We start from the raw sequence: 21,312 nt of genomic DNA, 5'->3' as shown, positions 1-21,312 counted from the left end.
GTGGGCACCAGAATCTCATCCAAGGTGAGTGCTGCACTCCCCTTAGGATGCACTGAGCCTGTCTCCATTAGGCAAGACATTAACCCAGGTTCTCAGCACATTTGTTTTCAGTGTAAGTATCGGTGATGCTTCTTTTCTAGCTGCCTACTGTAACACATGGTAGTTATCAATGCTGCAAGTAACACACATCGCAGCCCTGTTCACAAGACACTTAGTATTGCTAACTCCAACTACACCTAAGCCTCTCTTCAAAACAGCTCTCAAGACACCCTTGAGAGTGCATCAGCTCAGCACACTGGAAACACGTCCGCTCAGGTCAGAAGCCTCTCCTGCCCATGCCATGTTCTAACCTTACAGAGCAGGACAACTTCTGTTGAAGACTTCCAGTCTGAAAATACCGCAATGAACAAATGAACACAGAAGGAAGCTTTCAGTCATTATGAACATTTAAAGTAAGGGGGCTTTACTGCATGATTCTTTTTGACTTCCCTTGTCTAACACAATCACACATGAGGATCTAGGGTCTTGAAGTTTTGCCTGATGCACAGCAACTGTGAGAACAAAGGACACATATACAATAGAGCTTTGCAACAAAAGTCTACTAAAATTGGAAAAGAGTAGTCCAGGAGTGGAAACGTTGGAGATAGGAACTCATTTTGGGATGGAAAAGAGCATTCTTGCATTTCTCCAGAGGTCCTTTCCAACCCTAACAATTCTGTGATTCTGTGTTCTCTGACAGAGTTCTTCAAAATGATGCAGCATAAAAACACTGGAGATGAAAACAGGTAAACTTGAACTTTTTAAACCTAACAAATACAGCTGAGGCAGAATAAACAGAGAAGAGATGGTTTGAAAGAGCCTATTCTTCACAGCCTTGGGAATGTAAGAGATCTGCTTAGCTTTTTCAACTATGTCAGTGTTGTCTGTTTCCCCTAGGTAACAAATGCTCATTTTCCAGTTTATAAAATTCACGGTGATCCATAAGACACATCTAACAATGCTGCCTTCTCTTCTTCCATCTTGGATGGGGTTCCAAGAATTACAGATTCCATCTCCACATCCAAGGGAGGATTAGGTGGGTTTCTACAGATACATCCTACCTGGTTTTGCCATTTATAATGAAACTGGAGTTCCAGTGAATTTGCAGGCAACTCAAACCCTTAGGTGTCCTATTTTCCCTACATAAAAATGCAGATTCTTTATCAGTGAAAACTTTTGAAAGTGTTCCCCTCCTTAGCCTTCTCCTACCCAGAATCATTTGAGACAGGTTTTCTAGAATTTCATTGTTCTTGCTTTCATTTGGACTCTCTAAAATTAATCCACGTTTCTTGTATGACAGCACCCAGAACTGCATGCAGGGTTCCTGGGGAGGCCCTTCTAATAGCTGTTGAAATAGAAAGATCACATGAAGCCGTTAACTCAGACACTGGAGGCACCCCTGGTGAGGTGCCATGCATTAATGACAGCAGAGAAACCATTCACAACCAACCCCAAACACCTTAAAACTGAAGTTAAAAACCACACAGCATTCTGTGTGAATTCACAACTTGCACAGGGCAGGCAGGTCTAATGCCTCCTAGCACTGCTAATTATGCTAACCATGGATCACGAACCTCAACAAACTCAAAAGTGTTCAATACTGGTGTACAGCCAACACTTTCTGCACTTTTTTCAAAGCCAGAGGACAAAATATACTCAAACAGCTCTAGCAGGTAACAAGTCTATCAGAAACTTACAGGCTGGTCAGCCAGGTGAGAAACTAACATTAAAAGCAGGTGTAAAAGCATAGCTCTGCAACTAAAATCCCAGGTGGTGTTAAGGAGACAGTAGCTAAATGTGCTGGTTTTGGCTGAAACAGTTTATTAACAATATCCTAGCCAGAACCAGGACAGTCAGTAACTAGCAGCACAGCACCTGCAGTGAAATGCACTAGTAATGGAGCTGGTTAGTACAGGGGTGGTAGGGGGTAGTGGGTGTGAGGACAGGGAGACAATGCAGCCTCTGGATACAGCATGTGAACTGAATGCAGCCTTGTGTTACTAAGTTGGGGTTGGATGTATGCTCAATTCGTGCACAAAATGACTCACCACATGGAGATGGTGCACTGTTTTACCCCCACACAAAGCTGCCTACGTGAACTCCAGTACTGAGTTGCGCAAATGCCTGAGACTGTATGAATATTGTCTTTGCTTCTCACTGGGGCTTTTTAGGCTCTGGAGCAGCCACGGACAACCAAGGGGAGGGTGAGGCATACTTCAGAAGGAGGAGACAAGCTCAAAAACCACCCTGAGCATCTGTGAGGGTCTTTCCCCTAATACTGCAGGTGTAGGGTCCCAAAGCCTGTTCCCAGATTACTTCATCCTAATGACCTGCACTATTCAGATCTTCAGGTTCTGAAGCAGTCCTACACAGAAGAAAGCTTCTGCATGGAAATTTATCCTACAGCAGTTCATCATCACATTGACTCCTTCCCCTTCATTCTTCACCTTCTCTGCAGTGACAGCTGAGGAAGGAGAAATTTATTAAAATGGAAAAATACTGGTATTTTGGGCATTAATGTAACTTCTCTCTCAAAAAGTACACTTGAATGTCTCACCTCAGCACACTTAAATGTGGGCAGGACCATGTTAACTAGCAAATTCCTTTAGATTAGCAGTTTCTTAGTTTATCACTGGCTGGTATATTCACAAGGGCTCTGCTATATCCTGTGCACAGTCCATGCAGAAAGACACCTGCCAGGCTTCCAGGAGGACTTCTTGCTGATGACCTCAGAGCGTCTCCAGAACTACACCAGAATTAGTCCATGAGGGTGTGAATCTTAAGTCTTCCGTGCTTACACAGCTTGTTTACTCAGAGTATTTGCATGAACTTCTCTCATTCTAATGTTACATACAGTTTGCACCTTCCAGTCACGGTTCCCTTTCTACCTAGCCCCCTTTACCCATGCAGACAGCATGCCAGCAGAATTTCTTAGCTCAGCTTATGTATTACTGGAAAGATCATATAGCTACGATCATATAGCTGTGAAGAAAAACTTCTTCTGCTGGCATTCACTGTGTAAAGCTTTAATACTCTAACAATTTTAAGGGACTATGGCAAACAAACTCAAATCTAGGCAGCAGGCTATGAAACATAATCATGTCTACACCTCCTCTAAATTTTTCTAAGGCCAAAAATAAAGCAGGCTCTAAAGTAGGCCGAAAATACCATGTTCAGAGCACTTTAAGCACCAATCCACATGCTCAAAGGACATTGCTTGCTCCTGTCTCCAGGGAGCAGCGGTCCTGGAAAGTTTCTCAGAAGTAACACATGAAAATGAGGTATCAAAAAAGAAGGAAAGGAACGCCTTAATTTAGCACCTGGATGGGGGAGTGGGGTGAGGGAAGCGAAGAATTCAGAAAAGTGCATCATTGCTAAAGAACAACAAGCAGACTAGTAAACACAAAAAGTGCATACCCTTCTGTGGAAGTTAAGCCCCCTTAATGCGGTCTAGCAAACAAGGCACTTTCAACTGTTCAACTCTTATGAAAAGTTAAGGAAGGAGGAGAAATGCACCAATAATGCATGCCTCTGACACTAAATTTAGAAATACAAGGACTGCTTCCATGTTTGCCAAGTAATAAAAATGCTAGTTAAAGTAAAAGGGAGGAGTACCCTGTAATTACTCTGAGTAATGGCTCTAAGTAATAGCTATGAGATAAAAAACATCTCCCTCCCCCCATTTAGGGAAAGTTCACATGAACAAAAGTCAACATTATTTTATTGATAAATAACTTTTTAATATTTTCACCCAAACATTCTAGCATTACAATGGTAAACAAAGTGCAAATTGTCAGAAAGTCAGCTGAAGTCAGCAGAACCTAAACTTCTTAAACCCTTTTCACAGAACACAGATTTTTAATTTTCATCACCTTCAAGTCTTCAAGGCCATATACTTATATTTCTCTTCAAAGCCTGTTATTTATTTTATTGCTAAAGAATCTGAGCTGCTACATTTCAGAAGTGATGATTAATCATCCTTTGAAAATTCCACAAGACTTTCAGACACAAAATCATGAATCCAAATATCAGTATCCGGAAGAGATGTGTCCACGAGAAAAGTCACTATCCTTCGATCCCAAGGGTTAGTGCTTTCGTTAACTGCCTGTATTTGTGCCACCAAGGGTTTCTTCTCTACAAGATTCCGAAACACTATTGATGCCTCTTCTGACCACTGCTGGCTTTTCACTCCTAAGACAAACATAAAGCAAAAGAGACTGTTTATGAACCGAACCAATCTGAATGATTAACTTTATAAGTAAGTGGGGGAGTTTAAATACTTGAGAAAACAGGTGCTCAAGCGCTACTAAATGCAGCTTAGCTTCAAAAAAGAAACACAAGCTCACTTGTCTCCCGCACAAACAAGTTGATCTATTACACAGACTAGAACTTTTTCTTGAAATCTGAAGATGTGGACAGGTTTGCAGAACTGAAAGGCAAATGCACTGATGCACTGAGTAATCCAACGTATATCAGCTGTCATTCATCATCAAGGCACATCAGGAAGTATGATACAGAGGAAACTAAAGGTCCTTTCAAAACAAACTATTTGTCTTCTGCCTGAGGGTGCTGAAAATATTTGTTCTGTTGGCCTTGCTTTATATGAAGTTTTCTTTATCTCAAAGCAGCATCAGCTACAAAAACTTCTGCCATACCATCAAGTCCCAAACTAGATTTGAAGGGAGCAGAAACGAAGAGAAATGCCACCTAAATGCCTCACAACTGCTGCTATTTTTTCTTTCTTGAAAGCAGCATTCCACAAGGTCAATTCTGCTGAGGAATATAATGTTAGAACCCAAACAAGTTTTTTAATAGGGCTGAAATCCACCAAGAAAGAAGTGGCTCCTGCAGACACGAAATTAAGTCTACCCAGACCATTGCTGGTGTGCAGCATCTAGACACAAAGGCACTCAAATATTGTGTGTGGATACCTAAGCAGTAACTTAAGGTAAAAAGCAAAATAGCAAAGTGACGACACTTTGCTTTTACTGTTAGCAGCAGCTTGCTGCTGACAGGACAGGACAACACAGGAACACAGCTCCTTGCAGGTTACAGGAGGAATGAGAAGTCAACTGTTAAGTAAGCGTAATTAGTGCTAGAAAAGGCTGGTGGAGAAGCATATGGTATTTTACAAGGAAACTGACCAGAGACTGAGAAGTAGCAGACATGAAAAAAAAAAAGAAAAACAGAGAAAAAAAGTGAAAGAATAGCAGGATAATAGTTTCCAGTCTTCCAGACTTAACTGGCATGCTTTGATAATACGAAGCAGCTCAGAGGCCAACTTGACTAGGTACCTGGAATTCTGTGAAGCAGGTAAACTGGATGACCTACAGGCTTGCTCAGCTGGATCCTGTACTACCTCAGTAGAGAGATACAGCTAGAAATCAGCTTGCTTTCAGCAATGCATTCCTAGGACCCCAGCCTGTTCGTAACACATCCATTGTCACTAGTTTAACCCCCCCCCCCCCAAGGTCACACCAACGGCTATGCAGGAAAGCAAATCCATAGAAAGGAACCTAGATCAGAGCACCAGCCCTGTGACCTATCACTTCAGGCAAGCTTATTCTGTAACTGAAGACTAAACTAGTGCTGACCAAACAGTGGCAGAAAGCAGCAATGAGACACATTCTGAAATACAACTGAAAGCAATGCAGAAATGAAAGAAAAATTCTGAAAAAGAAGGAAAGGACACCAAGCAGAGATCAAGTTTTGTTTTTTTAATTCCATCAGATGTCTGCACACTCTCCGTGCCCCATATTCTCAAGGAAATTAATCTTACTTAAGTCTGTTGAAGGCCCTCATCCCCCTGTGGACCTTTTTGCTTGTTTGTTTGAGAATACAAATATATTTTGGGCAACTTTGGATTCCAAATATGCACTGGAAAACAGTAAATTACAATAGGGGCAAGATATATAGGAAGAACTTCTCCAAAAACTCAGCATCCTGTTCCTAAATTTATGTAGATTAAGACAATAAGAACCTAAGTTCTTATCTACAGGTGTATCATAACTTTCACACTTTGTAATAGGTTATGTTTAAGGATCCAAAAACCATTTAGTTTTGATGTCCCTGTGTCCCTTGCATATTAGAAATCACACACGTTAAGCGATAAGTATTTATGACAATGAAAAGCAGCTGCTGTTAAAGAAATCTTCAGTTTTATACATAGTAACTAAAACTGCTGCATTTAAATAAACAAGTAATAAAACAATCATCACCACGCATGTCAAAAAGAAAAGCAGAGCTACTTTAATGACAAACATGCATTCGTTAAGCATGTTTTTGAAAGCAGGTACTTTTCTTACTTCAGCAAAAAGCCCCAGTTGCATCACTAACCTTTGGCTTTATCCACTTGAACATTTCTGTTCATTTGTTATCCCCACTGATGCAAGACTTTAATTAAAAAAAGTTACCAATCTTACTACCTACCTGCAAGCTGAGCTGTTGTAGCTTGGAAAGGCAGCTTTCTGAATGTATCCACAAGTGGTCGTACTTTCTCTATGCTGACAAACTCATGTTTACCATAGTCCAGCTCATACACTGACAAAAACCCATTCCTAAGAATTCCTTTTATTACAACCCTGTACCACCTAAAAAGGGGGAGAACAAGAACAGACAATTTGAATTCATATTCACACACTATCAAGGCACCAGAAAAAATAATACATGACCAAAAGATCTTAACCAATATGTCTGAGGTTTCCCATATCTGGTATCATCCGAATCAAACTCAACCCTTCCAGTTAAAATCTGGAAGCATGGAAGAGACTGCAACCTCATTTATTCCCATAATCCCTCAGTATCACTGAACATCGGTCACCTTGTTAACGGTGTGGACAAAGCAGAGCTAGGCTTGTGTAGGTTAGCAGAGGTAAGCTTTCCTTCAAAGATTTTGTTTTTAATGTAAGTATCTACTTACTGATTTTCAATTTTAGCTGCGTATAGCTTGTTTTTTTCAATGTTCACAGGTTTCTCTTCTGCCCGGCTGTAGTACAAGAGCATTTCTTCCATTAGGGCTTCCAGATTATGTAGCTCCTTCCAAGGCTGGATAATAAAGTGACCTGGATGGCAGGCGACTGAAACATAGACATCCATGAGCTCACCAGTCTTTAACAAAGGTAGAGGTGGAGGCACATCAATCATGGACACTGCACTGCTGGGTTCTCTGGGTGAATCTGAGAAACTCTTCTCCAGCCTTCCACTAGCTACCCGTAGAGCCGAAGCAGCATCACCTGTCATTTTTGGGGAGCTAGTGCCACTGGGTGTAACACTCAAGAAAACATCTTTCTGATGTCTCCACAAGTCTGCATTTTTGATCTGTCGATTGATGCTATGATCCATATCTGGGAAATTCTCTGGAGCAAACAAGTAAACGTGTGCAATTCCCTTTGAACCATCCTGTTTAACCACCTTGGAAAACAAAATACAGTTTAACTTCCAGTTAATAACTATTAAATGCATGTCTGATTTTGTACAGAAGACTAAAGCCTTTAACAGAAAAGTGGCAACAGTTCATTGCATTCTACATGTACAGAAGTATTTTCAAGGTTGTCTCAAGTATGTTAATGAAGTTGTAGGATAGTAAGCAACTCACAACAGCTAAAAAGAGCATTTGCAGCTATACAGATTATTCTGTTGTTTTTCCCAGCCAGGAATAAAAACTTCCCACAATTTAACCATACAACTGTTGTCTATTATTTAATCAAGCAAAAATTAGTAACAAACTCAAACTATCTTGGAAGAGTATGTTTAGAAAAGCCAGATGCAACAGTCGTAAATCCCAGATTAGAGGAGCAATGTTTTAACTACATGGTCTCCAGTGTTAAAGCAAGCAAAAAGGTAGTGAGAGCTACAAAATACTTTTTCAAAGTGCTGTGACAGTATCTAGAATCAGATTTTTAAGAGGAAATTAGCTTTGCTTAGTCTGTAGCTACTAACAGATTTCCTTCAGAAGGGTGTTTACAGTTAATTAAACTGGATAGGATACATTGCAAGCAGAAATAATTTTATCTCAAGGATAATTTTAGGAATTCTATGTATACAATAGCATATACTAAATCACATTGGATTAGAAAAAAGCAAAGAAAGACTAAAGCTGCTTTCCAAGACCAGAAGGAGAAAAAGCTATGTCACAGGAGGCATAAAAATAATTTAAGATTAACTCAACAGTTGTATCTTTTTCCTTGGTGAAACATTAAGTGTTTCCTTCTTACCAGCTGGCAAAATAACTATAGCTGCATATTTGGAATGGGACAGCAAAATGTGAAAGGCTAATGTGAAAAGAGGGGAAAGAGAAGCTTTGAACAGGCTTAAGCAAGTAAATTTTCTTCCAAATGTCCTAAGAAAAGGCCTTGGTATAGAATTTATGTCCAGGAGCTCACTATAAACTTTTAAACTTCTATAACAAAATTAAATTTGATGATTGGTTAAACTTCTGCAGTTGTTCTTTCAATTCTCTTTCCACATACTTACGGATTTCAAGTCACACATGCACTTTGACTGTTTACCTTCATGCTAAATTCAGGACAATTCATTACAGTGTCTCTCAGCCACAGTACAGCATCTGGAGTCCACATGCCAGTGTTAGGAGGTAAATCTGCTAGGCAGCATTTTAAAGCCTAAGAACGTATTTAAGTACACAAGGTAAAATTTAGTAATAGGAAACTAGTCCACATTCTTTTTTCACATAAACTTCATTAATTCTGACAGATTCAATAATATATGACAAACAGAAAGAGACAGAGGAACATGCAAAACCATTACCATTACACATACACAGCATCCTGTCGATACACAGGACTACATTGTGATTTATTTCAGGCAAAAATGCACAACTAAATACACCCCAATGCTATTAAACAAAACAAAATTTAATTTCATAAACCTTGAAGCAGCTGCACGACAAACATTGCCAAGAGATCCAGCATAGGTTAGCTTTAACATGTCTTTATACCTGAGGAGGTATTGCAATTACTTCTCTCAGGAATTGTGGTGGGATTTCTCTAAGCTCTGATACTTTTACAGTTGCAACTGTTCCAGTATCCATGAACTGCACATCAAGTGCCCGTCTAGTGTGAATAATTCTTATCTGAAAGAAGAAAATAAGAGTATAATTTTGAGGCTAAAAACACAAGGACACATACACAATAGCAAGTTTCATGGGAACTAAGGATTCAGATTTAACTGAACGAAAAGAAGAGCCACCTGTATGTGAGAAAACTGTAGCTGTTCTTTGAATACTTCTTACCTCTACACGTGCCCATTTTCCTTTAGAAGGAAACAAGCAGATTTTGCCACAGAAAGGCAGCGATACATTAAACTCAGATGTCTGCTGCAAATATAAAAACAGAAGATAAAAAGCATGGAGCTATTACTACCTGACATTCCACTAACCATTTCTAAAGCCACACATGGAATAAACTGTTCTGTAAAGCAAAAACTGTTTCAAATATAAAGCCTCCTTCCAGCCTCAGAAGCATTTCTTATCATGTTTTAAGCTTCCCCAGTCAGTAAAGGTTTCATTCCAAGCTGTGTCTTACACTGAGAAACTAAGAAAATATAAACCATCAGGGAAAAAACAAACATATTTGGAAACACAAAATACAAAATTACTGACCATGACTTCAGTGTTCCAAAAAGCAAGAGCAGCTCAGAGCTGCGATAAGCAACAGGAGAAACTCCTACCTTATATTCTAGAACACATTTGTTGAGATATTTAACAAATCAAATTTAATACCAACTCAAATGAAAGTCTTATGGGGGTGACATTCACCACAATGTTCCTAAATAACATGAGAATGGTTACACTACACAAAACATGAATAAACTCCATATGAAGACCCATGAATACCTTAGTTTGCTTAAATTCTCAGGCAAAATAAAAACCCTCATGATAAGCTTCAATGTCAAGATTGCTTTTTTTCACCCTCATAGAGAGATCAATATTAAAGATTCTGAGTCAAGTTCTTTCTTTAATAGCAACAGGAGCCTAACATACAGTCTGTCCAGAAAAACTGAGCTTTTGAAATACCTACTGGGCTGCCTACCTTTGTGTTGTTTAACACAATCAGAACTCTATACACCCTCCTTAAGTGTTTAGCTTGCTTGAAACTGTATCTTGATAACAGAGGCACGTTCAACAAAGTATTTCCAGATGGTGTGTGCTCCACAACAGGTCTAAAGCTCAACTTCTATACCTAAAAACACTTTGACAGAGTAGTTTCACAAGCAGCAGTTCTAACAGACCTTTAAAGCCCTGCATTTCATGGCTCAGCTGCATGTTCAGCAAATTAGGTTCTCTTCTCTTTTGTATAATTTCTCTTTAGTCCACTACGGTTTGTTGTATGTGTCTAAATGGCTGGTAGAATGTCATACTTCTCTGTCACATGCCTATCTTAAAGCAACTTAAGACTTTTTAAAATGCCTCCTATCCATCTGTTCTAGTTGAAATTAATCAGAACATTCAAAAGCTAAGGTACAAGATACACAACAGATCAGATCAAAGCCACTGAATCTCCAAGGAAGCCAGGCCAAAGAGGACAGACCTTGCTTTTATTGTCACTTTGCACAGTGTGCTGTGGGCCAGGCTGCTTATGTGTCTTAACTCTACCGCATTAAGTAAAACTTCCAGAAAAAAAAATAGCAGGATCTCCACAGGCTTTGTAGCAATCTAATGCAGTTTCCACTGGGAGTTTCCCATTATGAGCCATATTGTTACTGTTCTAAGTATTCAGGGGAAGTCATAAAGTTACTCAAGCCTTAAAGACAGCTTGTGAACATTATCAAAAGACACTTTTTAAACTGATGGTTGCCCTCCCAAAAAATATAAAGAGAATCTGTAGCCTTTTAGAATAGTCCATTGCTACTTCAGTCCAACTTACGTGCAAGGAAAATTACTGGTACACTCTGAAGAAAGGCTACATGACTTTGCCACTTCTCTCACCATAGAACCTACCTTGTAACGGAAATAGTCTTCCAGTTTCTGCAAGATTTCAGAAAGTCTGGACATGCCTTTAGATGGCACTTGGCAATACAGGCTTCCATCAGAGAAAACGCTGGTTACTCTGACATGTGTATACAGTGCATCTACCTGCAACGGTAAGATTTTGACAGAAAGTTGGGGAGCAAACCACATACACAGACTTAGCAAATTTCTGAGCGTTTTGTCCATTCAAGTCAACAATTTTTAATGAATTTAGAAGGAAACAGGAAAACGGTACCTGTAGGTGCAATTCAAGAGACTTGTCATACAATGACTTCAGACAAGTAGCATTGATGTTGATATCATCTTCTCCAGAAGTGTCATAGAGAACAAGAAGAGGAATGTCACTCTTTTCCAGTATTTCCACAGCAAATATCTTGGAGCATGTCTGCAACTCCACAGCCTTCACTAGGAGAGGATCATCACAGAAGACTTCCAGTCCTGTAAGACAGATAGTACTTTTTATGTATCACTTTATTCAAAAGGAAAAATAATGATCAGGTCTGTGCTCACAACAGGAATCTTTTCAAGAATCAGGATGTACCGCTACTTGTATTCTGCTCAATTTCCACCTTTTTAAGACAGAAAGCCATCTTCAGGGAATGAAAAAAAAAAAAACAAAAAGAAGACCCTCTTCAGAAAGAGTCAAGGCAAATGCGTAGAGAAAAAAGGAATAATGCATCCAAGTATTAAAACATACAAGCAAAATCCAAGCTAATTCCTGGCAATTTTATATATTTAAAATAAAATATTTCTAAAAAAATCAGAAATGCCTACCAGCTTTAGGAAGCTAAATAATTTCCAGTAGAGCCTAGGAAGTCTGCAAATATGCAAGTATTAAAAAGAGAAGGATAACTCTACAATAGGAGTGATATTTAGGAATATTGCCTGACCTGGCTACAAAAGGAAATTTCCACATTTGTGGAAAAAAGGAGTTGTGCTAATATATTGCTTCACATAACAGCAACCATTTCCTTATTTTTCTCACATATATTAAAGGGATAAAAGACATCCAAGCCAAGTGCAGAAACAACTAAGCTCTATTACAGAAATACATGCCTTCTAATATCAACATTTCTCTATAAAACCTACCTTATTCCTTTCTTCCTTTCCTCCTTCCTTACTTCCCCTCCCTTCCTTACTTTCCCTTCCCTCCTTCCTTTCTTAATTTTCCTTCCTTCCTTCTTTTCCCTTCCTTCCTTCCTTCTTTTCCCTTCCTTCCTTTCTTTCCATGCCAACCTGCATCTGTTTAGACTACCTGTCTTGAATAAAATCTAACATATATAGAGGTATTACGAACAAGGATCATAACTCCCAGGTGTTTCAATCTGTAAACTGTGCAGCAGTAAGGTATATAGTCAACACTGGATTTCTCTTACCTGCCAGTTTACATTTTGCAGCTTGAAATGGAAGTGAATGGAACTGTTTCTGTAGTTTGTACACACTGTTGCTTTCAACAAAGTCACTGAAGCCATGATCAACATAGCATACCTGATAATGAAAAAGGGAATAAAAGCATAAGATCACAAATACAATTGAAGGTATGTTTTCTTGAGTCCAGGGAAAATGTACTCAGTTACCACATTCTCTGTGCAGCCACAAACAAATCACTTTGTTACTATGCAACATTTAGCTCACGTTTCTTTCACTGCTTGAATGTTTTGTATTTTCAGGGATCTCTGTTCTCAAGATCTTGAAAAATCATCCTCTCCAACTGCTCCAAGGAATCTCAGCTTTTAATAGGAACAGTACTGGAACAGCATAAGTTACCTCAACTACATGGAGAAAGGTAATAGAGCAGCAATTTTTATTTGTAAAGTGTTGAAAGTCTTGAAAAGTCAAGCACCACTTAAGTGCCATTTTATGTTCTGCATTTTGTTTTTACACTGTGAAGACAATAATTTTGATTTATGCTTACAGTAATTTTGATATAAATACCACAGCCAATGCAGGAAAACAGTTAGGAAACTGCTGATTGGCAACAAATAATTTGAGCTGAAGTGAAAGAAGGCTTTGACAGGGCTTTTTACAACTTTTTTTGTAAACTGTATCATGCATAACAAACTTGAAAAGGGAGCCTGAACGCTGCATCAGAGGATAATCAGCAAACACTGCAATAAAGCAGTAGCTTCCTTTTGGCTGATAGTTCTGGCTAGAGAGAAATTGGAGGCAAACTTACTACCAATTGTCCTTGACACTTCTCTAAATCCAACCATGTTTCACAAAACTGAGTTCCGACACTCCCCTCCAAGTTCTAGCTGAAGGGTATCACACTAATTTTCCGAAAATTGTCAATTCTAATACATGTGCTATTTAAGTATTTATGAACTGGATCAACTTCAGAAGTACGTTAAACAGACCTGAGTAAAAAGTCACGTAACTTGGGGAAGAAACAAAATATGAAAAGTTATCATTAAATGTCTGACTAGCAAGAAATAACTGACAAGTTTGAAAGTTCTATCATATGGTCAAGTTTCAATGCAAATGGCAAGTAGTCTATTTGGCCCAGGAAAGTGTAACACAGGAGTTACATAATCTACATAGAACTCCCAGAGTTGCAAGATCTACATGGAAGGAAACACAAGTATGTTTCTAATCGTCTTGCTATCTAGTGCGTGTAATAGATACTTGAGTATAAGACTTCAAACAACATCTACCAGCAAGTGGATTCTGTTCTTTCCTTTTCCTTCCTCTGTCCCACTCCAAATAGTGCTATTACATCCATTCCCTGCAAGACTACTAATGGTACATTTCAGCACACAAGCGCTGTAAGGCTAAGCCCCATATTAAAACCCTAAGTGCAGCAAATTTAGGAATTGACTGTGTATCTAAAAGCCAAGATTGTTCCAAGTCTTTCTACAAGTGCCAAAGGAAGTAATTGCTTGCCTTTATTCTGTTGTCTTCTAGAGAAATTATCCGAGCACGCAACCAGGCATCTTCTTCAGCATGTACTGCAACAAGTTGCCCAACGCTCAAAGATTGCGCTAGTGACACTTTACTATTCTGACTATAGTATGCTTTCATGTCATCTTCCATTTGCTCCTGGGCAGAAGAATAATCTTTGCCCACATACCTACAGTATTTTACAAAACAAAAAAAACCAAAACAAACCACCACAAGAGTTAGGATGCAACTTCAAAAAGCTGAATAAAAACCTAAGAACATATATATATGCATATTTGAATATGAGTAAATTATGGAGATATATATTTTCTAAGCATACAGGTATCCAAACTCTTTTTCCATTAACAGGGCTATTGAAAAGTAACTGACATATAATTCAGTACTTTTGTCGACAGATAAATGTGGTTCAGCACTTCACAATCCAACATGCTACACTAGATTTTTACTAAAAGCTCTTACTTGATTATTACAATCATATAGAGCAACTTGACCACAAGAGCACAGTAGTACCTGGGACCAAGTATAAAAGAGGACTAATATGTCACCTCTGAAGTTACTTCGCCATATACAAACTACAGCTTAATCTGATTTTCACTAAGGTTGATCAAAACCTCTTAAAATAACTTTACCATCAGCTGTCAAACCATGTGCTGTTTACTCTTCACCTTCAGAACAATCCTGATGCTAAGCTACCTAATGGTTCATACTGAAGCAGTTTGTGTTGCATAGATCTTCTTTAATAAAGTACCTAAACTTACTAAAAACTCCAACTGGGAAGATGAATGCTTCAGAAACAAGTCAGATTAAAGCAGACAAAAGGAAAACTTAATCCCAAATTTGATTAGTAGCTACTATTTTAACTTGCTCATGGAGTGATTAATACTGCTCATGCCTACCACACAGATTATCATCCTATAAACATCTGGGTTTATTCTGAAGGTTTGCTATATGCCCAAGATTAGTGCAGATACTGTACTATGACATACTATGCTAACTTTATTACAAAGATTAACTTAAATCTGATCATATTCCAGGGAATCCTCATTCTCCTAAAGACAGCCTACTACCTCACCATCCAATTATATATCGCTTTTCAGAATAACAGCCCTTGTCCTTCTATGTAAGCAGTCATCTACTTCGTAATGGACATGGAGTGGGGCACCAATCACTTGCATGCTACTTAAAAATTTATTTCCTGACATTTGTTTTATAGGTACACTTAACAGCTAGTAGGAGTATCTTAACAGAAAGTAGTATAATCGTGCAGGATTTCCTGTCTCACTAGCTATTTTCTGATAATAGCTGAGCATTGCATTGAAGAAGCTTTCAGCCTCTCAAAACCAATTGAAAAAATATTGTTCAGATTCTTTAGAAAATAATCTTCAAAAGCAACACACACACACAAAAAAAGTTAGAGACTAAGCAGGTGTGCAGGTGGCCAGACACTGCACGTGTGCATTCAGCACCACTCTTACCCTTAGCTGGAACCAATTTACATGTCAAGTAAGGCTTGCAGCTTCACTGTGAAGGGAACAGGGGGTATGCTTCCATAGTGAAACAAGCTATAAAATTCTGTCTCTTCAAAAAGGTAAAAAGAGGGAAAAAAGCATCTGAACTGTAGCACAGAAGCTCAAGTTGAGAATAAAAGCTTATAGCAAATTCTTGTGAGAATTCAAATGTAGCACCTAGCTTATCATCTTTTCCTGCAATCACACTGTTGTAGATGTACAGCAAATATCTAGGAGTGTTTTATTTCCTCTCTTTCTTTCTGACTACATCAGAATTTATAGAACCATACTGCCTCAAAATTGAAATAGCACCAAATCTTTCAACTTAGTCTTAATTAGTGCTGCAGTTTAAAGGTTTCAGCCAAACAATGCTCAGCCGCAAGAGATATTGCTCCATCCCCAAGACAAAAAACAATCTCGAGTTTACTGATCCTACAAAAAAACAGCTACACCGTTCTTGTACGGATCATGATAAGGTGACTGCAGGTCACCTTCAGGATCTTTCATGCACAGGGAAGACGAGCCCATGCATTGTTTCCTTCCCATACATCCACATGAACATTTTCTTGTGAACTACTCAGTTCAGGGATAGTTTCATCTTGAAGACAGATGACCTTGCCCATGTAGTACATACATAACCCTAAGGAGTCACTTCTGTATCTAGTGCCAAGAAACCACTAATCACCAACACATACCTAACACAGAGCTGACAAATTCAGAAACTTTAATGTTGTCCAAGAACCTTGGTCCAAAATTTGGGAACTGCTGATTTAGAGAAATTTTAACTTAATCAACCTCATCTGATCTGTGTCATATGGTATTTTAATCCATGAGATTTGAACCATTTCCCCAAATAATTAGTGGAAACATCCTTAAAATAACATTATAAAGCTAAGATTCGTTACTTCACATATAGAGCAAGTCATCAATGCTGCCAGAATTAACAGGTGTATAGTAAGAAGGAAAGAGTTTTGCAGAATTAATACCCAGATAATTTATTCCTTCTCTTCCCAATACAAAATATGCAATATGCATCATGTCTACTTCAGTATTTCTAAGTATAGATAACTACATGTTTTAAATTGGCTGTCTTTCCTGGCACTATTAATCTTCATTATGTTCCATGTCTTTGACTAAATTCAAACAGAACTCTCACAGGAACAACATAACACATAAAGCCTCTCTTTTCTTTGATGTAGCTCTTCTTCCTGTGATTTCTTTTTTTTTAAGCTTAGGCTCACTCACAAACTTCAGCTGTATCTTCTTTGCTAAAATGACTGACTCATCCAGCCAGAGACAGTACACATGTTAATGATGGATGAGGAATCTTGCCTTAAATTTTTTTTTAAGACCAGTATACAAAATCAATGTATAAGCAATGTACAAAAAAAGCTTATCTGAGAAAAAACACAAAATAGGAATACTGTTAGCAGCTGAAACAAAGATGGCAACATTCTCAAATGAGAATGTCTCTCATAACCCCCAAATATGGGGATTTTCACTACAGATTATCACCATTGGGAACCTGAACAATGGAATAGCACATAAAGTTCAAGGTTGAGTATTCCAATACATTACTCATAGCTAGAGAGAAAAAGGATATCTAAATTTCAGCCTCAAGGCAAGTGTGTTGAATACTGTCAACGAGTAGTAAACAACAGGGTATAGTGAAAGGATCTGTAACTAAACTCCACACATACTTATTTTGATCCTAACCAGGACCTCTGAATGACTGAAACTACCTAATGAAAGATGAAACTGCAGAAACTAGCAGGAAAAAACAGACTGCTGTCAATATAGTCTATTGCCACACAGTTACTCAGTTCATCTTTGAGGTGACATATAGAACTTTTTAAGATTAGGCCCAATGTAAATGATTTTCAAAAAGGAGTATCTTCTATAAAAAACTTTTGTGGGACTTTTTCTTGTTTGATTGCTTGGGGTTTTTTTAGTTTTAAGGAACTGCTAGGATTTGTGTGTTTTATCCTAGCAATGACGTATAGAGAGCTTATCATAGTATTTCCTTAAACAGTACAATAACATAAGACAGCCACTACAACTTACGTTTATACAGTCCTTCAAGACTGGGCTGATTAGCAACCAAACCAAAAAATCATTAGTAGTTTATTGTTGGAAGCTCATCTGTCCCCAGAAGTGAAAACTGCAGTGTAATCTGAATACATTCAAGTCATGCTTAGTCAGTAGTAAGTTAGTTACTGAAATAAAAAATATGAGTATTGCAGCAATATCTGAATACTACTATGTGTTATAATAGGGCTATTTTAAAAAGTCTCCAATGGCAAGTCAAATCTGCTTTGATTCTCAGACAAGCAAATGATAGAACAGATCAGATCAGCACAGAAAAAGTTACAGAAAATTTTCATTTAAGCACCCAAACAAAAGGATTAATTTCCATTATCAAAATAAGTAAATAAAATCCTGCAACCTCCTGTTCATCTGTCCTCTTACAGCAGACCTGCACAATATTAATATGTGAATTCATAAATGAAGAAAAAAAAAAGAGTTTCTGAAGTACAGACTTGCCTAATTAGGACCTCATTAGTGTTTTTGAGTTCCAACACCATGATGGACACAGATCCTTCCGATGGAATGGTTAAAGGAGGAACAGTTATGTTTTCTGGATAATGGTCCTTGGATTCTTCATACTGTTGTTCAGCTGTAGCTTTCATACCACCATGCCTCTGGACTCTCTCAGTGACATTCAGATTTGGGTCAATGAATCTTTGGGGTTTTGCATAGAGGATGGCCTTTTTGGGGATTTCAGATACATAGTCCACTATACATATATCTGAGAGCAGCTCTAGATTATTTAGAATGTCTTCTGGAAATTTTACTTGGTAGGTGTCCTGGTACAATTTGGGAAGTGCATTAGCCCAAAGACCGCTAGAATATTTCAGCAAAATGTTGACAATTTTCTGCTTGAAGTCACTACTAAGTGATGCAGGCGTGCTCTCCATACTTGGTTTTAACAAGGGGTCTGCTTTCGAAGAAGTAACATTCTGAGATGCTTTGTGTTGCTCTGTATCACATTTTGCTGTTGGTGTTATTTTCTCAGCAGGATAAAGAAGCCCATCCACCTGATCACCTCTGTGTACTTTCTCCACCTTGGAAACAAAAAGTATAGTCAATAATCAGTTGCATCTCTAAGTGTAATCCATTTTGCTAGTTACATTTTATAGACTTTGAAGTGGGTATCCAGAGGGAAAGTAAGATTGAGGTAGTTACTACAGCATAGTATTTCTTGCAATGCTTTCAACTCCATTTTGAAGGATACCAAACACATATGACCACATCAGTACAGGGCAAATATCTGAGCTACGTAACACAACTCAAGACTTGCTTCCAAAGATGTCTCGTCTCTCTTTTCTCCTAGAAGGACAAGAAGACGATGACACACTCCATAAACTTAGGTCTTTTGCACATTAGCACCCCCCTGTCCTGGTCATCCATACAGGTAAACAGATCATAAATGAAAGTTTCTGTTGCATCTCACTGAGGGAAAGGGGGTTTCATGGTATACTTCTGAAACAAGAGGACACCCGTCAGGCAGTGTTGAAAGCCTATCTGCTGACATGCTCGAGGAATTTCTTTTTTTTCAAATGGTTCTGAAATTAAGGAATAAATTTCATAATAAATTTTGTTATAAATCTGATTAGGCCACTTTGAACTATACCCACAGCCTCCCTCCAGGCTCCTGTGTTTTGCCAGTCCATGTTTCGACCCTTTGCGAAGTTCAATAGGCATCTCACATGCTCAGAAGTCATCCTTAACTTCTGTACATCCTTAAAAGAACCATTTGAGAACTGTAGAAGTAAACTTACAATAAATTCAAGTTCCTAAAGCTATGCAGTTTCAACCTAGATCGACCTAACTGTAACTTAGCAGGAATATCTATGTAGAATTGAGATAACAAAAGCTCTCAGTGTTTCCATATTGGTTCCAAAGCAAGAACAAGTCCTGCAATAAAGTTATTAAGGTTTATGTAGCTCCACCTTGATGTTCCTCAGAAGAAACAATTCTCGTCAGTTTCCTGGATGTACATCACACCAAAGTCCTTTTCTGAGGCAGACCACTGAAAAAAACACTGACTAGCTGAATTACTTGCTACTGCTCAGGGGTAGCATTTACCTTACAATATTGATGTCCATATCCATCGGAACTTTATAAAGGTTGCTAAAGCCATTCTATGCTGTTCTGTCCCAGCAGCATACAATGGAAGTGTAACAAAGAAGACTATTATCGTACATAACAAGAATAATACATATAACTCATCAAGATAACACAAATGAGAGAAGTATATTTAGTTACAAGACATTGAAAAAAATGGGAGGAGGGAAGGTCATTATTGTGTCAAGAACCACGTACTTTTTCCTATGTGCATCTCTTCACACTCATCCCAAATTGCCACATGATGACCTGAGTTTAGAGAGTCAGCAAAACCACCAAAGTGTTACTACACAAGTGCACATCCATATCCTTGTTGCTCATTACACTGTCTACTGGTGCAAAAGAAGACTATCAAATGGTTCTTGCCAAAAGGTCTTCATCAACTGCCATGAATATTACCATATGTGCTATCTAAAATAGAGACAAAGGGAACAGTTTTCATAGATAAAAAAATTTTAACTACATTAGAGAATTCTCATGTAATCATGGTGGCATGTCTGAATCCTTCCTTATCAATGAAAACCAAAGCAGTAATATTTTCTGCAAGAATAAGATTAGAAAGCAAACGAACATCTCTCACAACCCTCAACTCCCTGAATTCATGTGAAAGAGTCCACAAGCTTTAAGACTAAGTTTTTCCAAGTAGGCTCACTAAACCAAGGAGACATTCTTCTTAAGTGGGGGGAGGGGAGAGATAGTGCATTACAGACACCCATCTGCTAAAGGATACATATCTACTATAGGACAAAATATAAACAAATAATATAAAGGACTTCAATGTACATTCATCAAGTTCTCAAGCATCTCTGCTAATCAGTTTGATACAAGAGGTGACAAAACATGTCTGGCCATTCAACTTAGAAGGACCAAAAAGTCTTCAATGATTCATGACAGGAAGAACCTATAGTTGTACCCTGTGGTATAAGAAATATTATGTGCCTCCTGAACCACAGACAAAGGAGCTTGGTAAAAACAAACAAAAACTTATCAAGGCCTTACATGTGCTTTGATACACAGTCAAGAGACCAAAGTATATTATGTGGCCCAGAGAAAAAATCAGCGCACAACTCCTTGGCAGGTAATGACATCCTAGATACAGAGGAACTGATAAGGATGTCCCAGGTGTCCATATACAAGACTGAGGAACTTGTTTAAACGACCAGCCAAGGAAACATTTAGCTTCAGAAAATACTGGCATTATAAGGACAAAAATCTGTTTGAGAAGGTTGTGTTGGAATGTATCACAGTTCATCCTGAAAAAAGCAGAGGTCTACCTTTATGTACCTTTTCTCTTACATAGCTCTTTTTAACTAGTGCTGCAACAGAGATGAATAAATTTTAGCTGACAGGAGTATTAAACCTTACACACTAAAGACTAGCAGCAGAATAAAGAGAGAAGATCCTTACAGATCTTTAAACCTCTTAATTCCAATAATAGCTCTGAGGTTTTTTAGGCACTGAAGCTCTGTTTAGAAAAGACTATAGACACTGACTGAGCAAACCATTTAGAGACAGCAAAATGCTGTTTCAGTACAGGGTTTCAGTACATTGTGCTTAGGTACAAATAAGCTCAGATGTACATCATTAAGATACAGTTTCTTCCATAGAAGTTAATGTTCAATATGCAACAGACTCCTCCAAACAGTGCTATGGCCAAGACACCTTCAAAGATGCACAACACTATAGAAACTT

General features: G+C 38.3%; 2 protein-coding genes across 3 annotated transcripts in view; both read right to left on the bottom strand.

Annotated features, from left to right (window-relative positions):
- Nucleotides 1-6,606, bottom strand: part of TMOD1 (tropomodulin 1) — a 37,132-nt gene extending 30,526 nt beyond the window's left edge. Inside the window, exon 1 of the mRNA XM_057408916.1 lies at nucleotides 6,469-6,606. The gene's annotated coding sequence lies outside the window, so the exon portion shown is untranslated. The remainder of the gene's footprint in view (nucleotides 1-6,468) is intronic.
- Nucleotides 3,744-21,312, bottom strand: part of LOC130598943 (tudor domain-containing protein 7-like) — a 36,978-nt gene continuing 19,409 nt past the window's right edge. The window contains exons 6-16 of one of the 2 annotated variants that reach the window (XM_057408913.1): nucleotides 17,977-18,557; nucleotides 13,907-14,093; nucleotides 12,400-12,511; nucleotides 11,259-11,461; nucleotides 10,994-11,128; nucleotides 9,287-9,370; nucleotides 8,993-9,127; nucleotides 8,547-8,657; nucleotides 6,959-7,449; nucleotides 6,469-6,629; nucleotides 3,744-4,230 (exon numbers count right to left, since the gene is read on the bottom strand). In XM_057408913.1, coding sequence (XP_057264896.1) covers nucleotides 4,010-4,230; nucleotides 6,469-6,629; nucleotides 6,959-7,449; nucleotides 8,547-8,657; nucleotides 8,993-9,127; nucleotides 9,287-9,370; nucleotides 10,994-11,128; nucleotides 11,259-11,461; nucleotides 12,400-12,511; nucleotides 13,907-14,093; nucleotides 17,977-18,557 — 2,421 coding nt within the window. In that variant the 3' untranslated portion in view covers nucleotides 3,744-4,009. The remainder of the gene's footprint in view (nucleotides 4,231-6,468; nucleotides 6,630-6,958; nucleotides 7,450-8,546; nucleotides 8,658-8,992; nucleotides 9,128-9,286; nucleotides 9,371-10,993; nucleotides 11,129-11,258; nucleotides 11,462-12,399; nucleotides 12,512-13,906; nucleotides 14,094-17,976; nucleotides 18,558-21,312) is intronic. The other variant, XM_057408912.1, reaches the window with a different exon arrangement.

This window comes from Pezoporus wallicus, unplaced genomic scaffold (assembly GCF_028554395.1).
Source record: "Pezoporus wallicus isolate ANWC-B61680 ecotype Strahan unplaced genomic scaffold, APGP_CSIRO_Pwel_v1 contig_7292, whole genome shotgun sequence".
NCBI classification, from domain to species: Eukaryota; Metazoa; Chordata; class Aves; order Psittaciformes; family Psittacidae; genus Pezoporus; species Pezoporus wallicus.
The sequence above is the reverse complement of the archived record's forward strand: the minus strand, read 5'-3'. Positions and strand labels throughout refer to the sequence as shown.